Here is a 12,265-nt window from a genome sequence, read left to right on the forward strand (position 1 = left end):
GATTCCCCCCTCCCTCTTCTCCATGCCACACCCCCGCCGCTCTTCCGGTCGACCACCGCCGCCTACCTCACCCTCGCCTCCGCCGCCGCCTACCTCATCGTCGACCACCGCACCGGCGCGCTCGCGGGGCTGCTCTTCCTCGCCGCCTGGACCGCCATCCACGCCCTCGCGGCCCGCCTCGGCTTCGCGCCTGCTGGAGCACGCCTCTCCCGTCGAGACCCTCACCAGCTGCCTCTGGGGCGTTGCGGCGTTCCTCGCGCTGCCCCCGACGCCGCCGGAGGCCTCAATCCCCTCACTCTCGGCGCAGGGCCGGCCGTCGTCAGCTCCATCGGGTCTATCTCCGCCTCACCGCACTGCTTCACCGCCACCAAAATCCGAGCGCGCCCTCCGCTTCGTCATGGCCCATGGCGCTGGACGCACCCCCTGCCGCTGGTGACGCCACGGCGACCGCTGCGGCGGTTGCCCCCGCCGGCGACGAGAAGGCGAGCGGGTGGCCTAGATATGCGATGGGGGTGGGGGCTCGAGGCTGTGTGCTGCTTGATCTGCTGGCTTTGTGGGCGGTTTGGCTAATGGCTAATAGTGCTTGGCTAAGAGGGGTAGTGGATTGGGGGAACCGTTGACATTTTTCCTCAAAGGTGCTAAAGATTAGCACCCCGTTCAAATAGCCCTTTGCTAAAATAAAGGTGCTAGCACTTGCTATCCAAATTGGGCATTAACTACTTTCATTAAACCATCCACTTTTTCTCTCTCATATACGTGTCCACAGGACACAAAGATGCCCGCCGGGGCACATACCCACCGAATTGCCTCGTCCAGCCAGGAATACGGGTCAAAATAGAAGCTACTCCGTACCAGTGAATGTAGTACCGGTGCTACTTGTTTTCTGTAATTTTGCGTCTTTTTTTACTTCCTCTATTTATAATGCGTGTTCCTGCTTTATTAGGGTTTTAAAAAAATAAGTTAGATAAAATACCATCTCACTATCTTAGTTCATTTTAGACTCAATCTCCTTCATTCCACCTGTATCCAAACAATGAGGGGAAAAACCATCCCAGCCATTTGTTTCAGTGTCCCCACATTGGAACTTTGTCAATTGCCATCCATGGCCAGTACATGGAAATAAAAACACCATCGTGAATGAAAATCCTTTACTGAATCTTTATACAGTTATGTCACATTAATTTTTGCTAGATTTTCCTTTTTTCCAATAAAACAGAAAGTATGTACAAATAAACATGGAACATTCACAGGCCTTGGCAGGAGGAGGTCAACAAATATGGCTGCCAAGGTACGGGGATTCAGAACCACCCAATGTCCCGGAAGTATGGCACAAAACAAATGGGTCTTACAGTATATGTACAAATCAACACAAAGGGAGCGGCGTCGCGGCAGGCAATGGCAACTTCTCGACAACATCCAGCTCCCTTAATCGTGAATCCGCGGATTAGTAAATTGCCTGGAGGGATCCTGGCCTCAGATTGGAGAGAAGAACTTCACTTCTGGAACGTGAACATCAAGCACAAACTTTACCATGAGAATATGTGCGCACCTTTATTCCATGAAAGCCTACTAAAATTTCACCAAATCCTCTACATTATATTGCACACTGAATGTTGTGGGCACTGTTTTTCATTATATCTTAAGTAAAGCAGCATAGTAAGTTCAACCTGCAACATGAGAAAGGGGCAAAGATCAGACGGAAAAACTGACCGATGGACAAACATTAGTAACTTCAATTATGAGTTCGTGGCTCAAACCTTCTTCACTGAAGGCAAAAACTCCTCCAAGCATGTCATCATTATCCCCATCTTCCTCAGGCTTCTCTCTCTCGCAGTGGCTGCTGCTGCTGTCAGCATCAGTAACAGCTTCAGTTAACTCACGGCAGTCATCGAGTTCTGATATTTTACAATAGCCCTCTTGGAAATACTGGGTAAACTCCACTGAGTTGTGAGAATCAGACGCCTCCTGCTGTCCTGAATTGACAGTGGCGAGACACCCATTTGGTATATCAGTGCTTGCACCGTTGCTGAGCACAGAATTATTAGTTGTTTCAGGCTTGCATGCGCTGTTTGCAGGAGACAGCACTCCATCAAGAGGTCCATCCAAGAGGGAATAGCTGTTCAATGGTCTGATAGATGCATTAGTTTCAGGTGGCATTGATACATAGCCGTTGCTCTTGTTCTCTGCTTTGTGATGGGCAGACAAACTTGCAGCATCAGGAGATTCAATAGAGTTGCACTTCCCCACTTGCTGCAGATTAACAGTTGAGCTAGGTCCAGACAATGGTTGACTAGCTACACCATTCATGTTTGCTGTTTTCCTCATACCTACAAGAGTAAGATTTCTGATCAACGATGATATACCCCTCCATTCGCAAATAAGTGACATTATGGACATTGACAAAATCTCTAAAACAACACTTTGACTAGTAATTTTTGTTTAACAATATTTACAAACATAGCAAAAGTATACTTCTATGACACTACTTTTCGAGACAAATCTATCCGTGTCATTTTCAAAAATTCAAGTCAAAACATAAAAACTACTCCCTCCATCCACTTTTACTGTGCTTTTTTTAGTTGCACATGAATCCAGGATTGTTAGGCGGCTTTTGTTCCCAATGTAACTTGTTTGTCACACAAAATGCCCCTGCGCTTTAAAATGTGCATGCATGCACATGCAGCTAGCACTGGTGAGCTAAACCATAGTTAGGGGCATTTGGGTTAATTTAAGAGGATCATTGATATAAGTGCTGGATGAAAACATGGCCAACTTAAGTGCACGGAAGTTGTAGTTTGTAACGAAAGTTTGAAATGGTTGACTTAGGACAATCACTAGTTTGTGACTGGAGGGAGTAATACAACAAGAAGTAAATTCGACATCATATTCTTACCAGTGTAAAATCCAGATATAGGGGCCACTGGCTTGGGTTCATATTCACCATTATCCTTTACAGAGCTATAATGTGCATCACCAATGTGGGACAAGCCATTCTGAAAGCCTCCATTTGCAATATTCCTACATCATTGTATCATGTTACATGCAATGACATAAAAAGTACTAGGAATAAACTTCATTTAGACTCATCCGAAGTTCACACAAATTAGTTGAAGTATTTTAGGTCGAGCATTCATATCCCATTTGCAATATTCCCACAAGAGACTAACTATTTGCAGGTTAAATCTACTGAACCAAAGAATCCTGTAAGATGCAGATAGGTCTCCAAGGTAGGAAAGGGAAGTGGAGAGACAATGATAAAAGAGTGCTATACTCTACTTTCCAGAAAGGTGTGTCATGGGCAATATACTAGCATTTAAGAATACTTGAGTTCTGTTTTGTTGTGCAAATAAATTAACCCACTACATAATTTCCCCGAAGCTACAAAACATACAGAAAACATGACAATCTATTTCATTATTGAGACCATTTTCTTTCCTTCCTGCATTCATTGCCACCCACAGCTGCATGTTTGGGCCATGCGTCTTGCCATGCAACAACAAAACAATAAGGCAAAATAGCCAAATACATCCCTCAACTCTGCTCTAGGGGTCACTTTGGTCCTTAAACTATTAAATAGACCACATTAGTCCCTCAAGTTTCTCTTTTGGATCAAACTGGTCCTTAGGCTGACTTGGCATGCCATGTGGTCTTGCCATGTCAGCGGTGGACAACCTTTGGATGACTCAGCATAGTAGAATTGTCTCTTTTACCCCTTCAATTCACCATGTCTATTAGAATGGTTGCGTATAAGATTGTTGCAACGAGGCTACAATTCATCGCACCTTGTATCCTATGTTCATGCATCTATAGCTTTAGTTTTTGTTGAACCTTAGGTATGACATCTAACATATGACATTGTTTAGGCTCCGTTAGAACATTTTGATCAATTTCATTTTGGAAGAAAAATAAAGAAGATATGGCATAACATACTATGCCATCACTTTATTTATTTTATCTTGCTTGAGCAGGCGAGTATGAAAAATTCCTTGTAATATGTGAAATCCACATTGGGTATTATTTATTTGATGAAACAAGGGGTAAATGCGACAATTATAACAAGTTGACTCATCTAAGGGCAACCAAAGCTCACATGGCATGAACACGTGACATGCCACAAGCTCACATGACATCCAGGGACCGTTTTGATCCAAAATGAAAAGTTCAAGGACTAAAATGGACTATTTGATACTTCAGGGACCAAAGCGACCCTTGGACTAAAGTTGAGGGACACATTTGGCTATTTTGCCAAACAATAACCAAACAAGCTGAAATTACACTAGAAAAGTAGTTTTGCATGTTACAAAGACACAATTTCACCATAAATGGACATATTTAATGAACACCAATGCAATGTTTGATATTTTCAAATAATGGAAAAGTTTGCCAAAAAAAAAACCAAAAACAGAACCTGATCTGACAAAAATACCAGATAACTGCTCATCTACAAAAGTTACAAGAAGCCAAGAGTATAAAGGTAGTTTCATTGACAATACCTGTCACTAGAATTTCGCTCAGTATAGTGGAACTGCTTGAATACAGGGAGCAATTCCCTTCTCCTGATTTCAACCTCGTGAAGAGGTAACTTCTCAATCTCAATTTCTCCACCACTACTGCTAACTGTTTCCCCTGACTCCGCAGCAGGATGGTCCATCACATAGAAGCAAATCTGCCAAAACACAAATAATTGTTCAGTCTAGTTCTTGCATGATTTAGCAAATCGTTTAAAGACACGGCTGTGTACCTTAGATTTCTGCCAGATGGGAATCCTCCATGAGTTTATTTGTACTTCTGCATTTGATAGATACCAGCTTGACCTTTCTCGGACTCTCGTAATCTCTTTCCCAGAGCTACCATCATTTGATGGAGTGGAATCCGAGTGTTCGCTGTCTTCACAGTCAGAAGCATCCATAGCCATCATACAGTTTCTTTGGTTATATAATACAATGTTTGCAATGTTTTCATCTCTTTCCGGCCAGTTTGTCCTGCGGCACACATCCCACCATTGAATTGGTTCAGCAGTAACATGCATCTCATCATCTTGGAGTTGTGAATTAGGACCCGAACCAACTCTCGGGCTGTTACCAGAGGACTCAGAACCCGAAGGTAAAAGTTCATGTTGAATAACATGACCTGATGGTGAATACACCAACAGATGCTCCAGAGCATTAGCCTTCGATGGAACTGGCAAAGAACCCTGGTAGATGGAATTATGGAAAACAGCAGTAACAGAACCAGATGGTACAGATAGTTTTCCACTTGCAGAAGCAGCCACATTGCTGACAGTATTTAGCCAACCAGAAGTGCTATTCTTTATTCTACTGACTACTGAGTTTGTTACAGTTGAAGGAACTTGGTGAAGCTGTTGATCCATAAGAAAGGACGGCTTTGACCACCATGGCCTTGACTGGCATGGGGCAAGAGGTGGCCCATCACTGTGCGATTTCTGTGGCTGCAGACTGGCATCACCACCAAAAGGGGACAATGTAAATATATGGGAGGTACCTCGAGATGAAACAATAGATATCCATTGGCTAAAATGGCTAAAAGAGATGTCTTGTATGACCTGCATGCAAATACAAGGTAATTAATTAAATGAATAAAACCATAAAACATTCCAAAAAGGCTTGTTAATTGCTCAGAAAACATACAGCCGAAGTCATGCCACGATACAGTTTATAAAGATGAACATGAGATGCAGTACAATCATAGCGTGTTGTGCCCGAGCCATTAGCAATGCAGGTTGGCATGATCCTGAAGACATTTATGTTATGGCCATGAACGGAGGCTGTCACCAAAAGTGTTCCACTAGGGTCGAAACAAAGAGCAGATATGGGACTTGTGTGAGCCCTAAACTGCGAGATAACAACTTTGGAAGTGAAATCCTTGATGACTACCTGCAGACATTCAATGAAACTGTCATTACTATAGGATACAGTAGCATTGAAGATTTGACTTTTCCATTTACTTATTTGACAAGGGGAAAAAAGCTTTGTGAGGCTTCCAACTAACCATTCCTGCATTGTCAGCTTCCACTGGATGCACAGTGGAAGGAATTTTACCAGATCTCCTTCCTGGGCTTGATGACAAAGGGGAGTTGGAACCATCAGGCAAAAGCTCCTGGCAATACTTTGACAACGTTTTATATCCCATGTCACCAAGATTAATAATACCGGTAGCTAATTGCTTGCTAGACTCCATTGCATATCTAGCAACTAAGCTTCCGCTGCTAGGAGAAGTAGATGGGCTCACTCCTGGCGAAGGTGTGAGGTTCTGTGGACTTAAACGGCCTGTGTTTGACAACAAAGGAGAATTTGTGGCATATGCTAACCATCTCGGGCCAACAGCCATCGGGCCATACCCAATATTTACCCCTGGTGCACCTTGCAAAGGATATGACAAGACGCTGAGCTTGTTCTCAAGAGTAACAGCATCAAAGCAGTAGATCTGGAAGGCAGTAGAATAAGATGAGCATTTCAAAGTGTTATCTAAAAAGTCCATTTTTTTTGTCTATTTCAATTCACAATACAAGACATAAATCAATGTGCCAAGAGGAACTTACTTGAGCTGCAAGAGCTACAGCAACAATCCGTGGGCTGCAGCGAACTAAATATACAGCAGACCGAAATCGAAGAACATGCACATAGGTGTGAGACCTCAAAGAGTAGAAACGAACAACTGTGGGAGTAGAAATGCAATTTCCAGCTTGAGGCTCACTGTTTGTGTCTCTGATCAGTGCACTTAAGCGGCCACCTTGAACCGCACCCAGGCCATTTGTCTCATCACCAGCAACAACCAGAAGCATGGGATGTGATGCTCTGAATCCTTCAGCACCTTCAGAGCTGACTGGAGTGGGTTGCATTTGTAGAAACGTAACTGGGCCATCGCGTTTTGAAACCAATTCACAAACATTTGCAGCATCCTCAACATCAAGCACTTGAAACCCATTTGAATATCCAACGAGCAGAACATGCTTGAATGATGATGGATGAAGCTCTAGTTTATCGAATCCAGCCCACAAAACCTGTTTATAGATGGAGCGTCATAAGCACTCCTGGATAAATTAGCATAAACATACACTGGCAAATACCTGCAAAATGTGGAATTGAATCGAGCCAAGCACTAACAAAATATGGATAGACAAACATTTTTGTATCCATAAACAGCACCACTTTGTTAAATTAGCAATCAAATAAACAAACACTGAAGAAAAAACAGACGCAAAAACTGTTCACAGCAATAACAAGGCAACCATTAGCCATATGCAATAACTGTCCTTTCCTCTTCAGAGTAACTGTCAATTCCAGTATTTCACTAACTTCTAACTACATTAATTTAACTCATGGTCAACTCACTTAGAGCTTGATTAACTACCACTGGAATTGAGATAAAAAGAAAAACTGCCGCCAGAATTTCGAATCTATGAGGACACAAGATCTACAAAATGACATTATTGAGTACAGATTCCAAGAGCAACAATCCATACATTCTACTATGTTCTAACTTTTTGTAACTAGTTCAACATGGTTCATGGTCAACTCACTTGAAGCGTGAGCAATTGCACTAGAATTGTGAATCTACTGGAACAAAGGATGTGCATCCAAGCACTACTGAAGACCTACTAGCGCAGAATGCCGTAATTGAGTACACGATTGCAAGCGAAGCGCTAAAGTTAGCAAACCCCAGCACCGAACTACGGATAGTCATGCCTGCAGCAGCGTAAAAATGAAATCTTTGAAGGGGTAGGAGGCAGGGGTGCGGTGCAGCCGACCTGGTCCTTCTCGTCCTCGGCCTGGGGGGCGATGGAGGCGGCGACGGAGGCCCCCGCCGAGCGCACGGTGGACGCGACGGAGCCGGCGTTGGAGGACACCGTCTTGAGGCAGGACGATATGATCCGCAGCGAGCTCGGCAGTAGTCCATTCCTTCCCCCCTTCCCCCGCCTCATCCCTCCCCGCCGCTCCCTCCCCTCCCCCAGCCCGGAGACCACCAGCACGGGCACCCGCTCCGACTCCGACACCGACTCCCCCGCCGCCTCCGCTCCTACAACCCCCGCCCCGCGACCGCACCACCGCTGCCGCCGCCCATCCGCGATCGCCGCCTCCGGCGCCGGCGAAGCCCAATACCATCCGAGTGCCGCCCCCCGCTCCCGCCGATCCCTACCGCCGCCGCGATCCGCCGGCTCAGCTCGCCACCATCTCCCTCCTCCTCCCTCGCCGCTCGACCGTCGTCCCCCTTCCCCTCCGACGCCGACCAGAACCAAAACCAACAACTCCCTGGCTTCTCCCTTTTCCCTTCTCTCTCCCTCCCTTCCCTCTCTCTCTCCTCGCTGTTGCTTTCGTGTGCCTATCTCCCTCCCTTCCCCTTTAAATAATCCCAAGTAATCCCCCCGGTTTGGCTCTCCCCGCCCTGGGCTTCGCGTCCCCGGAACCAACTCCTTTTCGTCCCCCTGCCACCCAGGCCCCCCACGGCTTATCCGCGAGCGCACGGGTCTCCTCGCCGGGTGCCCGTGGCGCGGGCCACGGGGAGGGGAGCTTGCACGCAAGGGGAATATGAGGAGATAGATCCCTTGCCAAGCGGGCTTCCTCCGCCGCTGCGACCTACGCTGCTGCCGAGCCGAGCGAGCGAGCCGTCTGTTTTATCCGCATATCCTCTCGCTCCCTGCAAAAAAAAAACATGAGCTTCGGCAAGGGGGTTTTTGCTTGGCCTGGCTTTGGCTTGCACACTTCACACGCCGGTGAGGTGGTGAGCGGCGCCCGGTGCCCTCCCCGGGCGGGCGGGCTTGTCTTGGAAGCTCGGCGCGGCTGCCGAGAAAACAGGGCGGGGGCACGGGCTCGGCACCCAAAAACGCGCTATTTTCTGGGCTCGGCGTGGGTATGGTACGGGAGGTGGTTACGCTTCTGCTGTTGCTCGGGTGGGACGACGGCGGGGGTGACGTGCCGGCCGCGGACTTGCTTGGATGCAGATTCGTTGCGTTGGTGAGGTTCGGATGCAACAAACAAACCAGGGAGCAAACGTTCGTTCGGGGAACGCATCCAGCGCTGGATAACCTTTTTGGGTTGGGTTTTCTAAAAAAAGGGTGGATGTATAACTTGTATGCAAAGTGAACCCCGTAAATGCGTATGTAGTACCCGTACTGAACAGCAGCCATGACCCATCTATCGGATGAATCATCATAACGGATTTGCTTTAAGTTTTTCGAAGTTTACGTCTTGGTTTATTTTCGAGAGGAAGGACGAGAACTTCATTGATCGAGTGCTCGTATCCATACTACCCATATATGCTTAGCTAATTTACGGGCGAGTATGTAAAAACTTCGTGAGCTACTCTGTTCTCATCTCTTTTTGTTTCTCCGGGTTCGCTTGCCCAGCACTCCAGCAGGCCATGTCGCCGGGAGCTTATCGTAGTGCCACAGTCCGCAGACACAGTGAATCGTCGTAACACGCTACTACTAACATGGGACCACCGCAACACCTGGGCTACCATACCTTGCCACCGCTGCAGCAAGGCTAATGAGTCCACTTGTTAAGTATCAAATTAAACACGTACAAAATGATTCAAAAAAATGAATGTTGACATCCTTGATTTTCTTATGTGTATATAAACAGGGACGAAGCGGATCGATACACACAGAATCGAATTTGAATGTTACTATTTTCCATATTTCAATTTGAATTTGAACTTTCTATCACCCAAAAACAATTGAATTCAAGTATGAATAAGAATATTGAGTAGTATTAAAATCAATATCACTAGTCATAGAGATAATTTATGAATAATTTCAATGATGTACTATCATTAATAATATTAAAATTAATGTCATTTATCATTAGTTATAAAGATAATTTTAAATAGTTTCACGTGCTATTTTGTTCTTCATGGACACGGATGGTGTCAAATTGAAGGGAGCGTAACACCCTAAGAGAGGGGTGAATTGGATGGTTTAAAATGTAAGACTCCAAGCACGTATAAAAACCTGTTTCAATTTCTATCTAGATGTGCACTAAGTTTTTCTATGTGTTGCTATCTCTACCATAAAAGAGTTTTGCACCCTAGGTTCCAATCCTATAACCTACACATGACAATTCTAAGAAAGGTAAATGTGGAAAGTAATGCAATAAGAAATGTGGAAGGTAAATGAGGTAGAGAAGGCAAACTCCCGACGTGGCGACACGGCGATTTACCGAGGTATCGAAAAGCAAATATTTCCACTAGTCCTCATTGTTGGGCCCCTCTCAAAGGGAATGCCCATGTGTCTGTATTTTATACCTAGCAACCTACCGAGGGTATCTCGAGGTAGTAGATTGGTTGATGGGGGATCGCCGGATCTGGAACTTGATGGTAAAAGCGAAGACACAAGAACAGATTTATCCAGGTTCGGACCGCCAGAGTAGCGTAATACCCTACATCCTGTTTGGGGTGTTGTATATTGCGCTCTGCGCTTGGGTGTTGTTTCGTGTTGAGAATTTGATCCTCTGTTGTAGTCATATGAGGTCTTCGCCTACCGATCTAGGGACCTCTGCCCTTCTTTATATACTCCAGGGGTGGGATTACTAGTCGGTTACAAGGAGGAGTTCTAATAGGATTACAAGGTATGAGTCCTAGTTGAATTACAAGGGAATCCTAGTAGGAGTCTGTCTTCTTTCTTCCTTGCGGTTACTGGGGATCTATCCCCGACAAGCCCCCGAGCACTTCATAGTTGAATGCAGCAGTCTTCGAGTACTTTCAGATCCTCGCCGAGTAGTTTAGTGCTTCTCGAGTACTCTGTCTGGCTGAATCTTTAAAGTTCCTCAAAGCTGTCATGAGGCTATGGTGTGCTTAAGCCTTTGTCATCTTGATTTTGTAATCTTCATCTTTGGAATGTGATATGGAGGGTGGCAGAAGTCGCACTCAATATAGAGTAACTCCTGAGCCTTAGGTTGAACCGAAGAATCAGGCTGAGGGTCAATAAAATCTTGAATCTTCTTTCTTCGTCTTAAAAAATCAACTGTTGGGTGTAGCTTATCAGGCCCCGAGCCTTGGAATAATTAAATAATCAATCTGAGGGTCTTTTAGTATTCACGCTAGTCGTCATATGAGTAGTTTTGTGGCGTCCAGCCCCCGAGCTTATACGCCAGGTGAGCTGTAGCACCAACGTCGAATAGTTATTGGTGCTTAGCCCCCGAGCTTGGAAGCTAGCTGACCCACTGGAGATATTTCGAGTAGTATCTGACATTTAGCCCCCGAGCCTGGGAGCTAGCAGAGCCATTGTAGGTATGCTGAGCGTCGTAGAGAGTTGTCGCCGAAGCTTGACCTGCAAAAAGAGATGAATACATTATGTAGCATATTTTGTAGAATTTGGAACTACTGAATTTTCATTCAGTGATGAATATAACGTAAATGTTGTGTGTCATACTCTTGCTTCAGCCATATTTTTCCCAAGTAGTTAGCATGTTACATTTACGCTCTCAGTTCCTGTTTAGCCATTCTACTATGTGTGAGATCTTTGTCTCATGTACGCATACTAGCACTGCTACGACGGAGATTTTTGTCTCGTGTCCTAGCATTTAGGCATGCCAGAAGATCCGAGGCTTTCACGAATTAAAGCGTGTTCTGCTCAAGGAGATTAGTGACCGCTAAGAGAAGATATTTAAAATAAATAGTTGTCATTGCGATAAAAAGAGAGCGTGATTGCGCTTAAAGTAGTTATTGAGACTTTTCTACCTTTGGGTGAGAAGAGCGCGTGTTGCTGCGCATAGGATTTGTGCCTTCTTAGGGTGTAGCCGCTGCAAGCCTCCGTCACTCGGTGCAACAAACCCGTGGTCATAACCTCCGAAATTCTATGTACCAAGCCTGTTCGTGGAGCTTCCGTAACTCCGTGCACAAAACCCGTGGTTATAGCCTCCATAATTCGGTATACCAAGCCCATGGTTGTCGGTTAACATGCTCCAGGAATAATTGGCAAAGTGTAGCTCTGTAGGGTAATTTCCATCGAGAGGCATACACAAAAAAGTACTCGGTGCATTACCCTGCATGCAGAAAATAAGCTGAAAAAATTATATAAAATAACTAAAAAAGTGACTTAGCTTGATTTATGGACGATTGTCAATGAAGCCATGGCGATTGTCGATGAAGCCGCGATGGTTGTTGATGAAGCCGACTAATCGGAGTCGATTCCGACTAGTTGTCGACGGTGTGATGCTTCTCCCAACTAGTTTCTAGTCGAGACGAGTAGTCGAGATTGTCTGTCTTCTTCCTTCCTTGCGGGTATTCTAGATCTATTCCCGACACC

At 45.4% G+C, this 12,265-nt stretch overlaps 1 protein-coding gene across 2 annotated transcripts; it reads right to left on the bottom strand.

The window, feature by feature from the left end:
• Positions 1-1,134: 1,134 nt before the first annotated feature.
• LOC117848008 (autophagy-related protein 18h) lies at positions 1,135-7,929 on the bottom strand. 2 transcript variants are annotated; one of them, XR_004638762.2, is made up of 10 exons: positions 7,769-7,929; positions 6,560-7,021; positions 6,010-6,444; positions 5,649-5,894; positions 4,742-5,563; positions 4,494-4,666; positions 2,894-3,018; positions 1,758-2,327; positions 1,550-1,667; positions 1,135-1,467 (listed from the first exon to the last, which is right to left on the bottom strand). XR_004638762.2 is itself a non-coding variant. In XM_034729315.2 (9 exons), the coding sequence occupies exons 2-9, from the start codon at positions 6,857-6,859 to the stop codon at positions 1,663-1,665; spliced, it is 2,676 nt and encodes an 891-aa protein (XP_034585206.2). In that variant the 5' UTR covers positions 6,860-7,021; positions 7,769-7,929; the 3' UTR covers positions 1,135-1,662. The 2 variants fall into 2 exon arrangements, 1 of the variants encoding a protein (XP_034585206.2); XM_034729315.2 differs by having other exon boundaries at positions 1,135-1,667.
• Positions 7,930-12,265: the final 4,336 nt, after the last annotated feature.

The sequence above is a fragment of the Setaria viridis genome, chromosome 3 (assembly GCF_005286985.2).
Source record: "Setaria viridis chromosome 3, Setaria_viridis_v4.0, whole genome shotgun sequence".
In the NCBI taxonomy this organism is placed as follows: domain Eukaryota; kingdom Viridiplantae; phylum Streptophyta; class Magnoliopsida; order Poales; family Poaceae; genus Setaria; species Setaria viridis.

Coding starts and splice junctions, on each gene's coding strand:
- LOC117848008 (XM_034729315.2), bottom strand. CDS start 6,859: ATGCAACCCACTCCAGTCAGCTCTGAAGGTGCTGAAGGATTCAGAGCA. Junction 4,667..4,741: donor CCATCTGGCAGAAATCTAAG/GTACACAGCCGT, acceptor GTGTTTTGGCAG/ATTTGCTTCTATGTGATGGA. Junction 3,019..4,493: donor GAGCGAAATTCTAGTGACAG/GTATTGTCAATG, acceptor ACAATGATGTAG/GAATATTGCAAATGGAGGCT.